General features: G+C 37.8%; 1 protein-coding gene and 1 pseudogene across 2 annotated transcripts in view; both read left to right on the forward strand.

Moving 5' to 3' along the window:
- Positions 1-20,571, forward strand: part of Fnbp4 (formin binding protein 4) — a 36,697-nt gene that overhangs the window by 5,502 nt on the left and 10,624 nt on the right. The window contains exons 3-12 of one of the 2 annotated variants that reach the window (XM_047516856.1): positions 613-749; positions 1,060-1,243; positions 2,401-2,548; positions 2,675-2,795; positions 4,340-4,681; positions 5,672-5,882; positions 10,320-10,441; positions 13,048-13,152; positions 15,242-15,375; positions 16,346-16,533. In XM_047516856.1, coding sequence (XP_047372812.1) covers positions 613-749; positions 1,060-1,243; positions 2,401-2,548; positions 2,675-2,795; positions 4,340-4,681; positions 5,672-5,882; positions 10,320-10,441; positions 13,048-13,152; positions 15,242-15,375; positions 16,346-16,533 — 1,692 coding nt within the window. Of the gene's footprint in view, positions 1-612; positions 750-1,059; positions 1,244-2,400; positions 2,549-2,674; positions 2,796-4,339; positions 4,682-5,671; positions 5,883-10,316; positions 10,442-13,047; positions 13,153-15,241; positions 15,376-16,345; positions 16,534-20,571 lie in introns of both variants that reach the window. The other variant, XM_047516855.1, reaches the window with a different exon arrangement.
- LOC124960799 (uncharacterized) lies at positions 18,865-18,965 on the forward strand (annotated as a pseudogene).

Below are 20,571 nucleotides of genomic sequence, written 5' to 3' on the forward strand. Positions count from 1 at the left end.
TACACTTCTTCCTCTGAGTATTGTTCAGCCTCTGTTTATTAAAGGTAAGCAGGTTGAGGTTTGAGGTGTCAGGAGTGTTCTCAGAAAGACACTGCTAGGCACTGTAGTTCTGAAGAATGGCCCTGTTTTCTTAGGTTTTAACATAGCATCAAATCTTAGTAGTAGTCTAACACTTACTCTTGTGAGGGTTTTATTTTTCTAGGACAAAGCAATATTACATGGCAATACTGTGAGCATTTATCTTTTGTGTTATTCTAAATCCGAGCCTGCTCCTTATCAGTGTATGTGCTTCATTTTCCGAAGTTTAATTAGAATGTACATATGTTTATGACTTGGTTGTTTTGCAGGGCAGGCAGTACTAGAGACTGAACCCAGGGCTTCAGGCATAAAAGCAAGTGCTCTACTGCTGAAATATATCCCTAGCCTGCCTCCTTTTAAAAAATTTTGTTTTTAAATTTTTTAATTTTGAGACAGGATCTTGCTAAGTTTCTTAGCTTGCGGTCCTCCTCCCTCAGCCTAAATTCTACCTACAGATATATCAGATGTAATATTTAGAGACTTCCTAGGACATATTGGCATTTTGGTTACTAAGATTTTCCTTTTTGTTTCTAGGCGGTCTATGCTTACTTGGTGCTTATGCTGACAGTGATGATGATGAGAGTGATGTTTCTGAAAAACCAGCACAATCCAAAGAAGCAAATGGAAACCAGTCAGCCGATATCGATAGTACACTGGCCAATTTCCTTGCGGTTAGTGGTGCTTTTGTTTGAATTTTTTAGTTATTACAGCTACTCTGGGACGAAGCACGGTCAGCATGCTTGTCACTCTTGATGTTTCCCTCTCCTTTCTCCTCCTTTGCCTCTGTCTTGCTTTGTCCCTCCCTATCTCTTATTAAAAAGCTTTTAGTAGAAAGAGAAGGAAGGAGAATGGAAGGGTTTGGGGAACTTGTATAACTAGAAACAGTTTTGAGCTGCAAATGGAGCCCATAGGATTTTTCAGTGGTCACCATTTTTGAAAGTTTCTGGTTTCTGTGTCATTGTTGCCCTTTTTATTCTGTAGGAGATTGATGCCATAACAGCTCCTCAGCCTGCAGCTCCTGTAGGAGCTTCTGCTCCACCTCCAACTCCACCTCGACCAGAGCCAAAGGAAGCAGCAACATCTGCCCTTTCTTCTACATCAAATGGAACAGACTCAACCCAAACACCAGGGTGGCAATATGATACCCAGTGTTCACTGGCAGGAGGTAAATGTGACTAACTCCTGGTTTATAGAAATGTTAAGTGTAGTCCTTAAAGTATTCTAGACATTGGCATTCCTAAGGATGAAATCCCAGATACTTTAGCCCCAGACTGTAAGATTCTGGCCTTTTAAATACCGTACTTAGAAAATAATAGGTAGGATAGATCTCTGAGAACTTGTCAGATCTAATTTCTAACTTTTGAAAAGTAATTTTGCTTGCCCTTTTAACCAGTTGCATAATATGCCAGATGAATATTTTGCCAGGTAAATAAATAATAAGTCATTTTAGAATATTTGGGGGGGTTGTTTTGTTTTGTTTTGTTTTGTTTTGTTTTACAGTGCTGGGGATTGAACCCAGGGCCTTGTGCTTGACAGGCAAGCACTCTACCAACTGAGCTATATCCCTAGCCCCTCCAGCATATATTTTTGAAGTAGTAAAGTGATTTTTTTTTTTTTAACCTTGTATGCAAAGACAACTAAATATTTGTTGAGAAAATAATTCTAAAGACTGAATGCAGTAGTGTACTCCTGTAATCCCTGCTACTTGGGAGGCTGAGGCAGGAGGATTGAAAGTTCAAGGCTGTCCTCAGTGATTTAGTGAAAAAAGGACTGGGGATGTAGCTCAGTGGTAAAATGCCCCTGGATTCAATCCCTAGTGGTGATGGGTATTGAACCCAAGGGTGCTCTATTACTGAGCTACATACCTAGCCCTTTTATTATATGACAGGGTCTCACACAATTGCCCTGGATGTCCTCAAATTTAATAATCCTCCTGCCCAGCCTCCCAAATCACTGAGATTATAGGTATATTTCACTGCACCCATCTTAATGAGAAAATAATTCTTGATATTATACTGGTGGTTCTTGGTTACATGTGTGTGATGGTGGCAGGATGCACCCAAGGGACAGTTGACATTGCCTGGAAATAGTTTTGGTTCTCACAGTGCAGGAGTGTTACATCTGGTGGGTAGAGGCCTGGATGCTGCTAAATAATTTACTAGGACTGCCAGCACAGCAAAGACCTAGCAACTGAAAATATTCTAATATTACCAAGTTTGAAAAACTAAACTGTTAGATTATTGTGGCTTTAGAACTAACTTCTTGTAAGTCAAGTCTGTGAAGGAGTTTGTACTTCTTAAAATTTGTTTTCTTTCTTTGTAGTGGGAATTGAGATGGGAGATTGGCAAGAAGTCTGGGATGAGAACACAGGATGCTATTATTATTGGAACACACAAACAAATGAAGTGACTTGGGAGTTACCTCAGTATCTTGCCACCCAGGTACAGGGATTACAACATTACCAGCCCAGGTAAGAGGAAACTTAATTTACCTTGAAGGAAATTAGTCTCATCTTGTTGATTGTGTTTACCTTCTCTTTCTCTTACTAAGTTGCTAAGTCTTTTTTTTTTTTTTTTTTTTTTTTTTTTTTTTGTAGTTCTGTAACAGGTGCTGAAGGTAGTTTTGTGGTAAATACAGACACATATACAAAGGAGAAAGCAATTCCTGTTTCTAGTAGTAAAAGCGGACCAGGCATAGCTAAACGAGAAGTTAAAAAGGTAAGTGTTGTGACTTACCCTGCTTGCTCTTTTTCTAGTCTAACAAACTTGATATGGATTATATTTTTCGAACAAAAATGGGTTCTGTTTTAGTTAAATCTCTTTCTGTGTATTTTTCAGCATTTATAGCACTTAGTTCTCTTTTAGGGTGTTAATATGCCATTGAAGCTCTTCGGGTCATTGAGAAGAATTTGGGACAAGCCACAGAGGCAGGGCTCCAGGTCCCCATCCCACTTCAGACAGAATTGTTCTATTATTTTAGAATTCCATGTAGGATTTTTTTTTTTTTAAACGAGAGGATAAATTATCTTACAAATTAAAAACATTACAGATTGAATATTCCTTATCCAAAATGCTCGGGACCAGAAGCATTACAGATTTAGGGTATTTTGGGATTTTATAGTTTTCACATATATGTAAAGAGATACCTTGGTTATTGAACCCAAGTCCAAACTCAGTTCATTTGTTTCTTGTACACCTTACACAAATAGCTTAAAGGTAATTTTACACAATATTTTTATGTGCTTGTGTTTTGACTAATGACACTTATGAGGTCAGGCGTGGAATTTCTATTTGTGGTATGCTGGCACTCAAAGTTTGAGATTTGGTAGCATCTGGATTTTCAAGTTAGGGATGCTCAGCCTGTACTAGTGAAACCTGAGCATTTCTAAGTCATCATTAGGAAGAAAAGGAGTTGTACTCTTTAGAGAGAGAGTGTGTTCAATTACAACTAATCTCAGATTTTAAAATGATGGATTTTTTTTTTATCAGAAAGTACCTTTTGGAGCTGAGGATTGAACCCAGGGGCCTTTTACCACTGAGCTACATTCCTAACCCTATTTTTTTTTTTTTTTTTTTTTTTTTTTTTGGAGGCAAGGTCTTGCTGAGTTGCTGAGGCTGACATCAAACTTGGGATCTTTGTGCTTCAGCCAGGCATGCATCACTGATTCTATAGCTCAAAAAGCACTTATGGGTCAGGGTACAGCTCAGTGGTAGAGCACTTACCTAATATGTGAGAGGCCCTGACTTCTATCTCTAACACTGCAAGGAATTTTTTTTTTTTTAAGTATTTTTAATATTTATAATTCCAGGACAGAGGTGTGGAACAAATATTTTCCCAATCAGAAATAAAAGTTGTAAGCATAATTACTCATTTCACTTTGGAAATATTTCACATGTCTCTAAATTGGCTTTCACAGCATATATGTGAGATTTTCTCATCTTAAAGAAGAGGAAGGTGAAGATTTATTCAGTCATGTGTTGAGCTAACAAAATACTGATCTTAGTCTGCCTGTGCTTTGTATTGGTCTGTCCTTCGACTATCTGAGAATAGGGGTAGGATATATTTGAATCCTACTCAGAACAGGATTCTAGTTCAACCAGTGCCTTTTTAAAGTAACAATGTTTCCATTATGCACATGAATCTGTTGCTCTAGGTGCTTTTTATGAGTATCCAGTGAATGAAAATAAAGTTGATATGAACTGTTGATTTATATACCTGGGGAGAGTTCTTGAGAATTGAGGCTAAATGATTTTATTTGTAGGAAGTAAATGAAGGTATTCAGGCTCTCTCAAATAATGAGGAGGAGAAGAAAGGAGTGGCAGCCTCACTACTTGCTCCTTTATTGCCTGAGGGGATAAAAGAGGAAGAAGAAAGATGGAGAAGAAAAGTAATTTGTAAAGAAGTGGAGCCAATTTCAGAGGTGAAAGAAGCTAGTACAACAGTAGAGGAAGCAGCGACAACGGTAAAGCCACAGGAAGTTATGCTGGACAGTATAGAAGACCCTTCTCAGGAGGATCTTTGTAGTGTCGTTCAATCTGGAGAAAGTGAAGAAGAGGAGGAACAAGATACCCTTGAGTTGGAACTAGTTTTGGAACGGAAAAAAGTAAGATTTGAAGGTTTAAAATACATTCCCTCCCCTTTATATTGTCAGATGTGGGGTTCTGTGGGTTGGTCTGTTTGTTTTTAATCCCTGTTATTCTAGTATGTTACATTAAGTTATTGCAATAAAAACTTGAGTTGTAACAATCAATAAATGGACCTTGTAAAATAGCAGAATTGAGAGAAACTTATTTAATTCCCAGTCCTTTTTTTTTTTAAGATGCTTCTCAGGAAATTTTTTTCATTGAAAAGTTGATTTTTACCTCTTTTCTGCATTCTTTTATCTTTGGGGCAGTTTCACCTCCTGCTACCTTAAGAGACCCAATGTGAAGCAAGAGCTTAGCAGGGTTTATAACATTTCGTTGCTCTTTAAGCTTTCCCCATTTGAGAAATCTGAAGATATGGGGAAAGACTAAATATTTTTATTAAATTTTTATTATTTTTCAAAAATAAAAGAATAATAAAATATATGCATATAAATATAAATTAAGCTTTTTCTATTTTGGATATGCATTTTGGACAGTAAATACATTTGTGGCTTTCTAAAACCAATCCCCTCCAAAGCAATGCTTGCTACTATAATTGTGAATAGGCATTTGCTGAGTACTAATAGTATATGGGCACAATGTTCAGTTGTGACAGAAAAGAGTATTTAGAAATTCTTCCTGTTTTCAAAAGTTTTAAATTCCAAGAAAAGCCAAGTACAGGGAGTGGCACACGTCTGTAATCCCTGTGACTCCAGAGGATTGGGGCAGGAGGATTATAAGTTCGAGGCTAGTCTTAGTAACTTAGTGAGATCGTTTCTCAAAATGAAAATTTAAAAGGACTGCGATGTAGCTCAGAGGTAGAGCACCCCTGAGTTCAATCCCCACAACTGTGTTAAAAAAAAAAAATCCGAGAATGTAGTCAAGGCTATCATTTTTCGCTACTTACAAATGGTTAAATGTTGATATCGGTTAATGATTCTCTAATTTTATCATCACACTCTTTGTAGGCTGAATTACGAGCCTTGGAGGAAGGAGATGGTAGTGTGTCAGGGTCTAGTCCACGTTCTGATATCAGCCAGCCAGCATCTCAGGATGGAATGCGTAGACTTATGTCTAAAAGAGGAAAATGGAAGATGTTTGTTCGAGCTACCAGTCCAGAATCCACCAGCCGGAGTTCTAGTAAAACTGGACGAGAGACTCCAGAAAATGGAGAAAATGGTAATTTTATGCTTCAGGTTCAACTTTATTTATTTGACTAATTGTTTTGTGGTACCGGGAATCAAACCCAGGGCCTTGTGCACATAAGGCATATGCTCTTCTACTGAGTTATTCCCAGCCCATGCTAAACTTCACAATTGAGCACTTTTGAGGGGATACCCTTTCTTACTTCTTTTTCCCCCTTTCCTGTCCTGCCAGAAAAGGGGATAGCAATTTTATTTTTATGCTTTGGGGAAAGTGCTGGGAAGTAAGCCTCCTTCCATGTCTCTTAAGAATTTGAGGCTGTCATTCATTGGGTGGTATGGTGTGTTCATTACAGAGTAGGGGTTACTTCTCCCTCAGAAGCATAAAATGAGACTAACACCCCTCTTTTTTGTGTTGCTTGCTTTTTTGTGTTAGAGGCCCCTGGGTTCTCCTTTGCTTACTGTTTTTTTTTTAGTTGGTAAGCAAGGAAGGCAAGGACTACCTCTGGCCCAGTCTCTGTGTAGGTAGGTAGATAGTTTGATCCTGTCATGAGCACTCAAGTTATTTTCATTCCAAGTAGGATGGAAGAAACCCTGATATAGTGTTGCAATCTGTTAGATAACTTTGAATAAAGTTAATGTTTTAATATCCATTTGACCATAATTGTGCAGTGTAAATTTGGTGGTATGATATGAACACCACCAAATGTTTGGAACATTTAGCAGAAGTTACTTTTGCTTTAAAAAAACAAAAAAACACCGGTGCTTGGTGCAGTGGCATATACCTGTAATCCCAGCGACTTGGGAGGCTGAGGCAAGAGGATCTCAAGTTCAAGGCAGGCCTAAGCAACTTGGCAAACCCTTACTTTTTAAAAAATTTTTAGTTTTAGATGGATATAATACCTTTATTTTATTTATTTTTATGTGGTGCTGAGAATCAAACCCAGTGTCTCACATGTGCAAGGCAAGTGCTCTGCCACTGAGCCAAGAGCCCTTCCTTAAAAAATAAAAAGGATTGGTGATGTTGCTTAGTGGTTAATGGCTTCTAGGTTGATCCCTGGTACCTGCTACGCTCCCCCCCCCCAAAATAAAAAAAACTGATAATAACAAATGTGGATATTTTTATTTGATTTTTTTCCCAATCATCAATGTTAACATGAAGTAAAATTCTAAAATTCTCTCCTTCATTCTCATCCCCTACCCTGCTATACATTTTCTTTTATATGTACTTTTTTTTTGGTAGGTGGACACAATACCTTTGTTTTATTTATTTTTATGTGATGCTGAGGATTGAACCCAGTGCCTCACACATTCTAGGCAAGTGCTCTACCACTGAGCCACAACCCCAGCCCTATTTTGTATTTTATTTAGAGAAAGGGTCTCACTGAGTTGCTCAGCACCTCCCTTTTTATTTACTTATTTTTATGTGGTGCTCAGGATCAAATCCCAGTGCCTTATACATGCTAGGCAAACGCTCTACCTCTGAGCCACAACCCCAACCTCCCATGTGTTATTCTTAAAAGAATAATTCTGGGCCAGGTGTGGCAGTATATACCTGTAATCCCAGCTACAGGGAGGTGGGACAAAAGTAGGAGGATTGAAAGTTCCAACCAGACTGGACAATTTAGCAGACCCTGTCTCAAGAAATAAAAAGGACTAAGGTTGTAGCTCAGTGGCAGAGCACTTGCATAGCATATTTAAAGCTCTGTGTGCAGTCTCAGGCACTGCTAAAGAATGATGCCACATGTATGTTGTCAAAAATACCCTACAGTTTACTCATATAGCCATCAAAGGTAGAAGGGGAACTTGTGTATATTTAGAGTGGAATACTAAACAGCAGTGAAGTATGAACCATAGTTCATTCTGTGTAGCAACACTGATTAATCTTGAAAATAATTTGAACCAAAAAAGTTACAGAAGAATGCATATGGTGATACTTTGTATATATAAGTCAGAAAATAGGCAAAGATATTTTTCTTAACCATGATGAAATTAAAGAAGGTAATCACCGATACCATCCAGGGTAAAGGTTATATTGGGCATGGAGGTAATGACAGAGGGACATAGGGAACTTCAGAGGCACTAGCAATGTTCTGTTAAGCTAGGTTGTAGTTACTTGAGTGTTGTTGATCTTTTTTCTTTTTTGATAGGACTGGGGATCAAAGCCACTTTAATTTTTTTTAGTTGTCAATGGACCTGTATTTATTTATTTATTTATTTTTACATGGTGCTGAGGATTGAACTTAGTGCCTTACACGTGCTAGGCAAGTGCTCTACCACTGAGCCCCAGCCCAAAAGCCATTTACTTTTGAGATAGGAACTCATAAGTTGCCTTGACCGCACTTGAACTTATGATCTTCCTTCCTTAGCCTTTCGAGTAGCTTTATGCCTGGCCATATTCTTTAAACTGTATGTATTATACACATTTACTAAGGACTTTCACATTAAACATCCTAGTATATTTTAGTGTCACTACAGCATATACTAGTGTATATCACTAGGTCAAAGCATGTGTCTGTTTTAAAATGATAGATCCTGTGTAACTGCCCTCAAAAACTTTCCAGTCTTATATTGATGCTTAGAATTATTCAATTCTTGTACCTTAACTAGATGTAAGATTTCTAAAACGTGATTATATTATAATTTAAGTGGGACTAGTTAGAAGGTTTTGTTTTGAAAATGTAGCTAGGCTCCATGGTGCACCACTGCACCTGGCAAGTCAGTTTTAGTCCATTAAAAGTTATTCAAAGTGATGAGATTTTTGTTAATGTTTTTTGTCTTTTTTTTTTGTTTACAGTACTGGAAATTTAACCCAGCAGTGTTTTACCACTGAGCTACATTCATAGTCTTTTTTAAAATTTTGTGTTTTGCAACAAGGTCTCCTAAGTTGCCACAGCTGGGTTTGAATTTGTAATCTTCCTGCCTCATCCTCTGGGATGATAGGCACATATGTCCCACAGTTTTTCACTGTTAGATATTTTTAAAAATCACAAAGCTTAGAAGGAAAATTACCTAAGAGGAGCCAAACTTTAAGTTTTAAGCTGTTTTCTTTTTTGATAGTACTGGGGGTCAAACCCACTTATTTTTATTTTGAGACAGGATCACATAAGTTGCCTGGGCTGACCTTGAACTTGTGATCCTCTTGCCTCAGCCTTCTGAGTAGCTTTATGCCTAACCTTATATTTATTATACACATTTGCTAAGGCGTGTATGGGATCAATATCAAATCCAGAGATGAAAGTGATCTAAAAATTAGATTAGTTCAAAGAAGGGAGGTCTGATAGTAATGTTTACGTTACAGTTTTACTTCATATCAAGGATTAACCAGAGCCAAAAAAAAAAAGAAAGGTTCTCAGTGTTTTTTTCTAACTAATATCTTTGTGACAGAATGATTCAATTTATGTGTATAATATGAACAGGTCATGGTGACACACTCCTGTAATCCCAGCGGTTTGGGAGGCTGAGGTAGGATGATTGCAAGTTCAAGGCAAGCCTTGGCAACTTAACCAGGCCCTAAGCAATTTATTGTTACCCTGTCTCAAAATAGAAAGGGCTTGGGGATATAGCTCTGTGGTAAATTGCCCCTGGGTTAAATCCCCAGTACCCAGAAAATAAACAAATAGATCATATGTATGGGTGTGAATTTGTGGGTATAGATGTTAAGAAGCAAAGAGAATTCAAATATTCTATTTCATTAACGTTGATGGTAAATCTATTCTTTTTGGAGCATTTCTGCTACTAACAGGAAGCAACACCAACCAAAATAGGTGGGTCCAATAGATCTGTAGGATTTTCTTTCCTTTGTTTGCTTTTTAGTATGTGTTTTGTTTTTGGTTTTTTATTTACTTAGGGTCTTGCTATATTGCCCAGACTGTCTGGAACTCAAATTCAAGTGATTTTCCTGCCTCAGCCTCCCTAGTAGCTATGGGACTGCAAGTGCACGTCACCTCACATATAGGTTTTAAGTGGTTCAGGAAGGAAGATAGGTGGTTGACATTTTATTTGTAAGTACATTTTAAGAAAGGGATAAAGTTTGGGCTTTGTAAAGTAGTAGGTTATATAAAGATAATGACAGGTTATAGAAATTTCTTCAGCAAGTAAGGAAAATTGACAAAGGACAGAAAATGGATTCTTTTTTTAGTTGTTTCTTCTACAGGGAGAAGTAAATGTGTTAAGGAACCTGCGTGCGCGCGCTCTCTCTCTCTCTCTCTCTCTCTCTCTCTCTCTCTCTCTCTCTCTTTCTTTTTGGTACTAGGCGTTAAATCCATAGGCACTTAACTACTAAGTTTCATTACAGATTGATGGTCTTGCTGAGTTGCTGAGGACCTAAGTTGCTTAGGCAAGGTTTGAACTTAAGATCTCCTGCCTCAGCCTCCCGAGTCCCTGGGATTCCAGGTGTGCACCACCGTGCCTGACTTGGGGCTCTCTTAGTGTAGGTTCTTTTGGTTTAATTTCATGTTTTCCTTTTTAGCAGTTGGTGCTGAAAATTCAGAAAAAATTGATGAAAATTCAGACAAAGAGATTGAAGTGGAAGAATCCTCAGAGAAAATAAAAGTACAAACAGCACCTAAAGTAGAAGAAGAACAGGATTTGAAAGTAAGTATATCTCTTAATGTAAATTGACAAATTTTTTTTTAAAAGGTCAACCTTTAAACTACTTTGTATTAGCAAGTAATAAAGCTTAACTGTTTAAACCTAATTTTTTCATTTTATAAGGTAAAATAGTCACAAGACTGAAATAAGGAATTACAGGACTCGCTTGGTGCTGAGAACTTACCTGAAAATTCAAAGTGCTAAATTACTTAGTTTGCAGATAGCCGCCTTTGGAAAGTAGTAGCTTATCAGTGTTGGCTTCTTAGTAATTCTCAGTACTAGGGATGTAGCTTAGTGGTACAGTGCTTACCTAGCATGCTGAAGGCCCTAGGTTCCACTCCCAACACTGCAAAAAAAACAAACAAAAAAAAAGTATGTGTGTGTGTGTGTGTGTGTGTGTGTGTGTGTATGGAAGCTTCTCTGGTTTGGAAGTTCTTAAAAGACTAAAAGTTAAATTTAATTCATGTGTGGAAAGACTTGTCTTTAAACAAAGGCAAATTTGCTTCTAATCACATTCCTAATGTAATTTCTTGTGGAAAATTGAATCAGGTAAATACTGTCATCCCTCAGTATCAGCAGGGAATTGATTATAGGATCCCGCCGCTGAACTCATTGAAATTTGCTTAGTTCAAGTCTTTGTATAAATTAGCGCATTTTTTGCATATAGTCTATATAGATCCTTCTGTATGCTTTATTTGTTCATTTCTTTATTGCTGTATTGGGCATTGAACCCAAAAGAGTTCTACCACCCTTTATCTTTTTTGTTTTTGAGACAGGTTCTTGCCCAGACTGGTCTCAAGCTCGTGATCCTCCTCCCTCAACCTTTTGAGTTGCTAGGATAACAGGCATACACCACCTCGCATATACTTTAAATCACCTCCGAATTACTTACAATACTTAATACAATGTAAATGCTGTGTAAATAGTTGAAATGTATTGCTTAAGGAATAATGACAAGAAGAGGAAGTTTATGTTCTATACAGAGCAAACCGTTTTTTGAATAGTTTCAATCTGTATTCTTGGTTGAATATAGATATGGAGGATCTACTGTATTGACTTTTTAAGGTGGTCTGTTAGAAAAACCATTCTGTATATTCTTTTGACTTTATAATTTAATCACCAGTTAGTGTTCAACCATGTAGAAGGTGCTTAAGAATTTATTTAAGGCTTTATCCTGTGGCTAGTTGTTGGGAGAAATCCTAGTTCTTGGCTCGCAGCAGTTAATGTCTCAAGTGGGTAAACTTGCAGGGAGGAGCATTCCGCTTCTACCTAGGAAAGTAAACAACTGCCCCACATTGACCTGGTGTTACCAAGGGAACCTGTATAGGAGCCTGGTGGTCTGATCCCCCGTGGCACATTGTGTTTGGGCAAGAAACCTATAAAATGTATGGGTATTTCATAATAAATGAGTTTGCAGGCTGCTCGCCACAAGCCTGCTTTCACCCAACTCCTGGAGTCTGGAGGTCTTGACTCTGCAGCCCTTACCTGCACCTGAGCTAACCTGGCACCCCTACAGCTAGTATAAGCAGTTAGTAATGAATAAATGAAAATTTGGTCAATAGAGTCACATCATTTAGGATCTTTCTTTTTTTTTTTTTTTTTCTTTCTTTTTTTTGCAGTGCTGGGGATTGAACCCAGGGTCTTGTGCTTGCAAGGCAAGCACTCTACCAACTGATCTATATCCCCAGCCCCTGTCTTTTTCTTTTCTTAGCTTTATTGAGGCATAAATTACAAAAATTATATATTTACATTTATTATGTATTTCTGTGTATTACACTGCAATGTTTTGTTAAATGTATACAGTGTACTATGATTACCACAAAGCAGCTAATTAACCTACCCATTACCTCATAGGTTTCTTTATTTTTCAGGGGTGGGTGGTAAGAACATTTTAGATCATCTCAACAAATTTCAGTTAAACAATACAGGTTTTTCTTGTTTGAGTTGCTTAGGGCCTAAGTTGCTAAGGCTGCTCTGGAACTTGTGATCTTCCTACCTCAGCCTCCCCAGGCTCTGAGATTATAGGCATGCGCCATTGCACTTGGCCAACAATACAGCATTAACTGTATTCACTGTGCTACATTAGTAGATTCTCAGAATTTATTTTATAACTGTAAGTTTATACTCTTTGACCAACATCTCCATTTCCCTGTTGCTCCAGCCCCTGGTAACCACAATTCTAATTATTCTTTCTATGATTTTGTTTTTTATTAAGATTAAGATCTATTTTTAACTGTTGAATTCCTTATTGCATTAGTATGTATTACGACAGTGTGAGTAGATAAGTATTTGATTCCTGTAGACCGTCATTATTTATCACTGTTAATGTGGATTTTTTTTTAACTATAAAATAGAATTTTATCTTCTGCATAACGAGATGCTGCTGTTCAAAGGGACTTTCTATAGGCAGACTCATTTTTTTCTTTGTAGCACTCAGACTGAACTCAGGCCCTTGTGCGTGCTGAACAAGTGCTCTACCAGTGAGCTACATCTCAGTCCAAGATTCATGTTTCTAGGATCTGTAACAATAAATTAAAGATTTCACATGATAAAAGAAATAATGCTGATCTATTTTTCATTTCCTCTCCCCCTCCCCACTTGCATTGCAGTTTCAAATTGGAGAACTGGCAAATACCCTGACTAGTAAATTTGAATTCCTAGGCATTAATAGACAGTCCATCTCCAACTTTCACGTGCTGCTCTTACAGACTGAGGTAATTTCATCATTTTTGGTTTAAACAGTGTTTGTATGATATGCTGTGTGTTAGGAATCTGTCTTGCTCTCTTTTAAATCCTAAGGGGCTGTACTAAGAGTTTGTTTATAATGATGATACTTGCAGCACCATCAGTGGGCATATGCTTTTTGTTTGGTGCTAGGTATTGAACCCAGAGATGCTTTACCACTGAAACACATTGTCAGCTCTTTATTGGTTGGTTGGTTGGTAGGTACTGAGGAATAACCTCAAGGGTGCTTTACCACTGAGCCACATCCCAGCCCTTTTTTAAAAAAAAAAATCTTTTTTTAAATTTTTTAATTTTATTTAAGTTTATGTGGTACTGAGGATTGAACCCAGTGCCTCACACGTGCTAGGCAAGCACTCTACCACTGAGCTACAGCCGCAGACCCATCCTAGGCCCTCCCCCGCTTTTTGGGGGGGTACCAGGGATTGAACTCAGGCACTCAACCACTCAGCCACATCCCCAGACCCTATTTTGTATTTTATTTAGAGACAGAGTCTCACTGAGTTTCTGAGGCTGTCTTTGAACTCATGATCCGCCCATCTCAGCCTCCCGAGTCGCTGGGATTACAGGCCTGTCCCCCTGTGCCCAGCATCCCAGCCCTTTTTTATTTTTTATTTTGAGTCGGAATCTCATTTGAGCTGCTTAGTGTCACACTAAAAAGTTTTTTCAAACAAATTAATAGTATATGCATGACAGTCAGATGAGACCATGTAATTTTTTTTTTTTCCAGTTGTAGATGGACGGATAGCATACCTTTATTTTTATGTGGTACTAAAAATTGAACCCAGTGCTTTACATGTCCTAGGCAAGTGCTCTGCCACTGAGCTACAGCCCTAACTCTAAGGCCATCTAATGTTGAATTACTTTATAAAGGACTGGGAATGTGGCTCAGGAGTAGAGTGCTTGCTGGCATGTTTGAGGTTCAGGGTTCAATTCCTACCACTGCAGAAAAAAAAGAAAGTACTTCATAATTGTTAAAGCAGGGGACTGGGGAGATAGCTCAGTCGGTAGAGTGCTTGCCTTGCAAGCACAAGGCCCTGGCTTCGATCCCCAGCACCCAAAAAAAAAAAAAAAAAATTGTTAAAGCATTTCAATCTTTCAAAAGAAAAATTGAGTCCAATTTGTTACCTGTATACTTTTTATGGTGTTAGGGTAGGATTAGGTAAGGAATTCCTAATGAAGCTGACTGATTTCCTTAAGGCTAAATCTGCTCTGCTCTTTTCTTTCCTGTCCTGTCTCCTCTCCTCACCTGTCTTCTTTCTTTTCTCCTCTTCCCTTCCCCCACTTCTCTGTGTCTCTGGTCCCCCACCCAAAACTGAATCTTTAATTTTGATTACTAAGTTACATCAAATTGAAAGATTCATCAACAAGGGGGGCGGGAAAGTCAATGTACTGGTCATGGTGGTGACTTGGGCAGATGAATCAGAAGGATTATAAGTTCCAGGGTGACCTGGGCAATTTAGTGAGTCCCCTTTCTCAAAATAAAATGGGCTGGAGATTTAGCTGAGTTATACAGCATCCCTGGCTTCATCCCCAGACCACAAAAGTAAAGTAAAAATTCAAATCATAGGTGGGTAATCAATCTTGATTACCAAGATAAAATCCAAAGAGGAACACAGAACTGCTACTCATTTTCAAAGATAGTGGAAAGTTAGCAGTGTAAAAATAAACTGGAATCAGGTTCCCTTTTCTTAGAACACAACAATGCAAATAAGATTGTTTTATGAAATTAAGGTGGAATTTCAGCCAGATGTGGTGGTGCACACACCAGTAACTCAGGAGGCCAAGGCAGGAGGATCACAATCCAAACTGGGCAAAGACCTTGTCTTGAAGGAAAAAAAAAAAGGCAGGGGCTAAGAATGTAGCTCAGTGGTAGAGTGCCCTTATATGTGATCCCCAGTACAACAGCAACAACAACAAAAGATGGGATTTCTCATTCTCTTTGGTCTAGCCTTCTGCTGGAGTATAGCAGTACTATCTCAGAGTAGGTTTATGTTCCTTTTACCTCTGTCTCCTGATATCATGATAAATTTTTTTTTTTCTCTCTCCATCAATTTCTAGACTCGAATTGCAGACTGGCGGGAAGGGGCTCTTAATGGAAACTACCTTAAACGAAAACTTCAGGATGCAGCAGAACAACTAAAACAGTATGAAATAAACGCCACTCCTAAAGGCTGGTCCTGCCACTGGGACAGGTACGCACTCTTCTCCCCTTTTCACCTTTCACCTTTGACATCTCAGACATGATTTGTGATCACCACCACCTGACGACATGACAGCCTGTCTGGAGACTGAAAGCAGCTGCAGTTAGCGATGCTGGGCAGGCAAAGCATCGCAAGCAGAGTCTGGGCCAGCCACACATTGGAGAAACAAAAAGCAATGTTTAAAGTGTTCCATGTAACGGATTTTTTCCCAAGATTGGACAAAGCCGGTTTTTACTCCAGAGTGTTGCACGGAGTAGGGCGGGCTTGGGGGTTAAGCGCATGCGAGAGCTCTGTGCGCTTTACAGGACCTCTGGAAGCAACTACTCCTGATTAACCTCGGTGAAGTTAAGGAAAACTTCGTGACTGAAGATGTGAATGAAGAACAAGATTACTATCCTCTGCCAGCAGGTCAGATGAAAACATTTCTTTTTATATTTGGCTTTTCTTGATTTTTTTTTTTTTCATTATTTGAAATCTTTGCTCTTTTATTTTTCAGCTCCCAGATCCTCTCCCTCTCTTTAGCTTTCACTGTGTTTGATATCAAGAATATGAAATGTGAATTCCACGGTCCAAGAGGGGAAGAGTCACCTTTCACAAACTTCGTTGTTCTCTTCTTTGGAAGGGAAATTAGTGTTCTAGGCGATTGAGTCCCTTCATTAATGAAACTTGGAACCCTGTTATGTATTGGCAAAAAACAAAAAAAGATGTTGTCTAAGTCATCTGTTGGAGTGAGAGGGCTCAGGGCTGTATTCACAGAGCTGCTGGCAGTGCAAAAAGCTTTGAATTATCCTTGGTTCTCCATCCTCAGTTGTCAAAGCTCTTTGTTGCCTTTGTGAATAGCAGTCCATAAGAAGAGGTTCGTCCCTGTGAGAGCAGACTGCTGTCCTGGGACAGGACCAAATGAATGTGTCTTTGTAGGAGAATGGATTTTAAAACATGTGTTTTCTTTCTTATAATTTAGGGATCATAGACGATATTTCTATGTAAACGAACAGTCGGGCGAGTCTCAGTGGGAGTTCCCAGATGGTGAGGAGGAGGAAGAAGAAAGCCAAGCGCAAGAAAATAGAGATGAGACTCTTCCTAAACCAACCTTGAAAGACAAAACTGGCACTGATTCAAATTCTACAGAATCCTCTGAGAATTCAACAGGTGGGATAATTTACTCTATGCTACTTGGATAATGAGGATTTTAGACAAAAAGACAAATATTATAAAGGAAATTAATTTGTATCATGTTAACATCACCAGTTGGAAAAAAAAGTGGCTCGTATTCAAATAATGCATGAGTTATACTGAAAGAAATTATGGCAGCCAGGTACGGTGGCACATGCCTGTAATCCCAGTGGCTGGAGAGTCTTAGGGAGGATTGTGAGTTCGAAACCAGCCTCAGCAACTTATCGAGACCCTGTCTCAATATAAAAATATAAGAGAGCTGGGATGTGGCTCAATAGTAAAATGCTCCTGGGTTCAATCCCTGGTACCAAAAAAAGAAAAGAAATGATATGAAGATAGTCATTAGTTGCAGATGAGAATACTATATATCAGACTGCCTCAAAATGAAAAGATGAACTATTAAAATTGAATTTTAAAAAATCCCACATATCAAACATCACATTACCCCATCAGTTAATGAGTACAATTTTACTGAACTATTAAATAATACTTTGAAAAAATACACGTTAAAAATAAAAAAAGTTTTCTATAATCATTCTGTCATGTCCCAAAGACATGGAATGGTAATGACAAAAACAGGAATGGTAATGACAAGGAACTAGATAATTGAACTATGTACTACTATGTCTGTGTAGTGTGATAATATGAGATTCGTTCTACATTCCACTAGATCACCTAGTCTATTGATTTTACAACCTCATTTCTCAACTCCAGTAGTTTCATCAGGTATCATTGGTACAAATCAAAATGATAGGAAGAAATGCTGTGAAACTAGTACTGTATTAGTTTCAGAGAAGCCAAATCATTGATAATGAAAATTGCCCACCATATTCTAAATGATCAAGTAGAATGACTCATCGTATTAAGGGTATCCTTCAAGAAATTTGGTTGGTTATATGCTTTTTTTTTTTTTTTTTTTTTTTTCCCTCCCAGTGCTGGGGATTGCACCCAGGGCCCTGGACATGCTAGGCCAGTCCTCTAATACTGAGCTATAACCCCAGCCCTTGTACTTCTTTTCTTTTTGATAAATAGACTTTTATAGTTCCTCAGTTAGTCTGCAGCTCTAATTAGCTCTTTTTAAAAAAAAAAAAAAAATTTTTATTGTAGACAGACACAATACCTTTATTTTTTTTGTTATTGTTTATTTTTTTATGTGCTGCTAAGGATCAAACCCAGTGCCTCACACACAGACCCCAGCCCCTCTAATTAATTAGCTCTTAGGAGCTATAAATTTGATCAATACTTTTAAAAGATTTGTTTCTTCCCCCCCCAAGTCTGTTTTTCTTGAATGACCAATAAAAATGAATAATGAAGCAGAGACAAAACAAAATGATAACCTTTAATCTTAAGAAATAGTCTTTATTTGTTAAAGTGACATGTGTAGGCAAGAGACTATGGAATGCTTTCTAAAGTCATAGACCTTTAAAAATAAAAAGAGGTGAAATAAAAAGAGGTGACCTAGGAAGTGAAGAACTGAATTCTTTTGTCTTCTGCCTTTCAAAAATGATGCTTTGTATTCTGCTAGTTTCTTGATCCCCATGTAAAAGTTCAGGTCCTACACAAAATGATTTTGTTAACTTCTTAAATAGCCTACAAAAAAGCCACATCAGACTCCAGTGGTCATTTTAAATTTACATAGCAAAAAGGTGGTTTTATTCTACTTCACATTTCAAAAGTATATTTTCTCATGTTACAGAGTATTTCACTTCCTTTTTCATGATGAGATTTTCTTTTGTATACTTCCCCCCCACCCCTTTTTAAATTTTTTTGTGGTGCTGGGGATTGAACCCAAGACCCAAGGCCTTGTGCCGTATGAGGCAGGCACTCTACCAACTGAGCTATATCCCCAGTCCTTTGCCCCTCTTTTGATAACAAATGATAGACATGCTTGATAGTGGTTTTTTTTCCCCTTTCTTTGCTTTTTTATTAATTAATGGAGTGAAGAGAGTTGCTAATAGTTCTACTGGTAATTCTATTCCTGACCATAGTCTAATGTCCCTATCTTATATGTTTCAAAGTTAAATACAGTTACAAACTCTGAAGTGTACCATGTATACTTTAGAGTTGTCCGTTAAACTGGTTTTCTTCCTTTTCATGGATGACACATCTGTTGGTACTGTCTGGCAAAAGGTAGATATAGTATGATAAACTTGATCTAAATAAAATCCAAATATTATACAAGGTCTGTGAACTTTAAAAGTAGTACTGATTACTACTGCTGTAAGCCTCTGAAGAGAGTATATAATATACATATGCTCTATGTTGGCTTAGCAGGGACTAATACCACCATTATAAAAGCAAAATTGGGTGCTTGCTTCAGTAGCACATATACTAAAAAATGAAACAATACAGAGAAGATCACCCTGTGCAAGTGTGGCACACAACTTTGTCATATGTTAACATTTTTCCCACACTGGGTCCCCTTCCATGCAGGTTGCACCTCAATATAAACAGGTGCCTACAGGTTCTGTCTCTAAAAAATTAAAAGAAAAAGATTGGCAGCTGAGGGATGTACCTTAGTGGTGGAGTGCTTACATATCATGTGTAAGGCCCGGGTTCAGTCCCCAGTACTGCTTTTTAAAAAAAAAAGAAAGGAAGAAAAAGATTGAGGCCTAGAGGTATAGCTCAGTAGTAGAGTAATTGGCAATTATGTTGGAAAACCTAGAGTTCAATCCTTTGCATCACAGGAAAAAAAAGAGAAATTACTGCATTTTAAGGAGCCAAGGATGTTTTAAGTTTTATTTCATTTTTAATCCTTGTTCATCATTTCACTATTTGAATTTAACATCATGTTTCTAAATTCGGATATTTCAAGCTATGTATCGTCTTTCTTGCTGAGCTTATTTCATTTAGATTAAATTTAGCTGTCTTGGGCTGGGGTTGTGGATCAGTGGTGGAGCACTTGCCTAGCATGTGTGAGGCACTGGGTTCGATTCTTATCACCTCATAAAAATAAATAAAAGTCCATCAACAACTAAACAAAAAAAAATTTTTAATTTAGCTCTCTTTTTAATCTACAAAACTATTTTTCATATAATTTCTTGTGTTATATTGCTAAACTTATTGATTCAAAATACTAAGCATTAATTATCCTTTGGGGGTAAATAAAACTCCCTATAAATAGAAATTAAGATAATTAGGCTGGGTGCAGTGACACTTGTAATCCCAGTAGCTCAGGAGGCTGACAAAAGGAGGATCGTGAGTTCAAAGCCAGGCTCAGCAACTTGGTGAAGCCCTGAGCAACTCAGCAAGACCCAGTCTTTAAATAAAAAAATACCGAAAAAAGGACTGGAGATGTGATTCAGTGGTTAAGCACCCCTGGGTTTGATCCCTGGTACCAAAAAAAAAAAAAAGCCTAGAATTAAAAATTTGTATCCTCACACTATTCTATCCTTAATAGTTTTTAAAACTTTTAGCATGTGGTAAAAACTTTGTACCATTTTAATCTCTCCTCGGACTTCAGAATTCAACACTTGCGTCTCTTCTTTTTCTTTGTGGTACTGGGGATTGAACCCAGGAGTACCTACCACTGAGCTACATCCCCAGTGCTATTTATTTATTTAGACAGGTTCTCGTTAAGTTGCTGAAGTTCACCCTGAACTTGTGATCCTCCAGCCTCACCTTCCTAAAAGTTGCTGGGGTAATAGGCATGTGCCACCATTCCTGGCAAATGTTTTCTTAAATAGCAAAAATACCAACTGGATTAAATTTAGAAACAAATGTAAGCATCATTATAATAGACATCTGCAATATTCATGCCTGGGATTTCTTGAAGTTTCTTTGTACTTAAGCTGAAAGAAATAATTATCATTGTTTAAGATACAGCTTGTATGTTTTGAGTAAACTTAGTTTGAGATTTACATCTTCTAAAAATGCTCATTTGTGGCTGAACTTACCAAATGTGGTTTAATCTCATATTTATACAATGTTAATTCTCCCTAGATTTGTTGGAGGTGATAAACCACATTATTAACCCTGAACCTACTGTTTCCATGAATTCCTCTCATAGCAGCA

Source organism: Sciurus carolinensis, chromosome 11, assembly GCF_902686445.1.
Source record: "Sciurus carolinensis chromosome 11, mSciCar1.2, whole genome shotgun sequence".
NCBI lineage: Eukaryota > Metazoa > Chordata > Mammalia > Rodentia > Sciuridae > Sciurus > Sciurus carolinensis.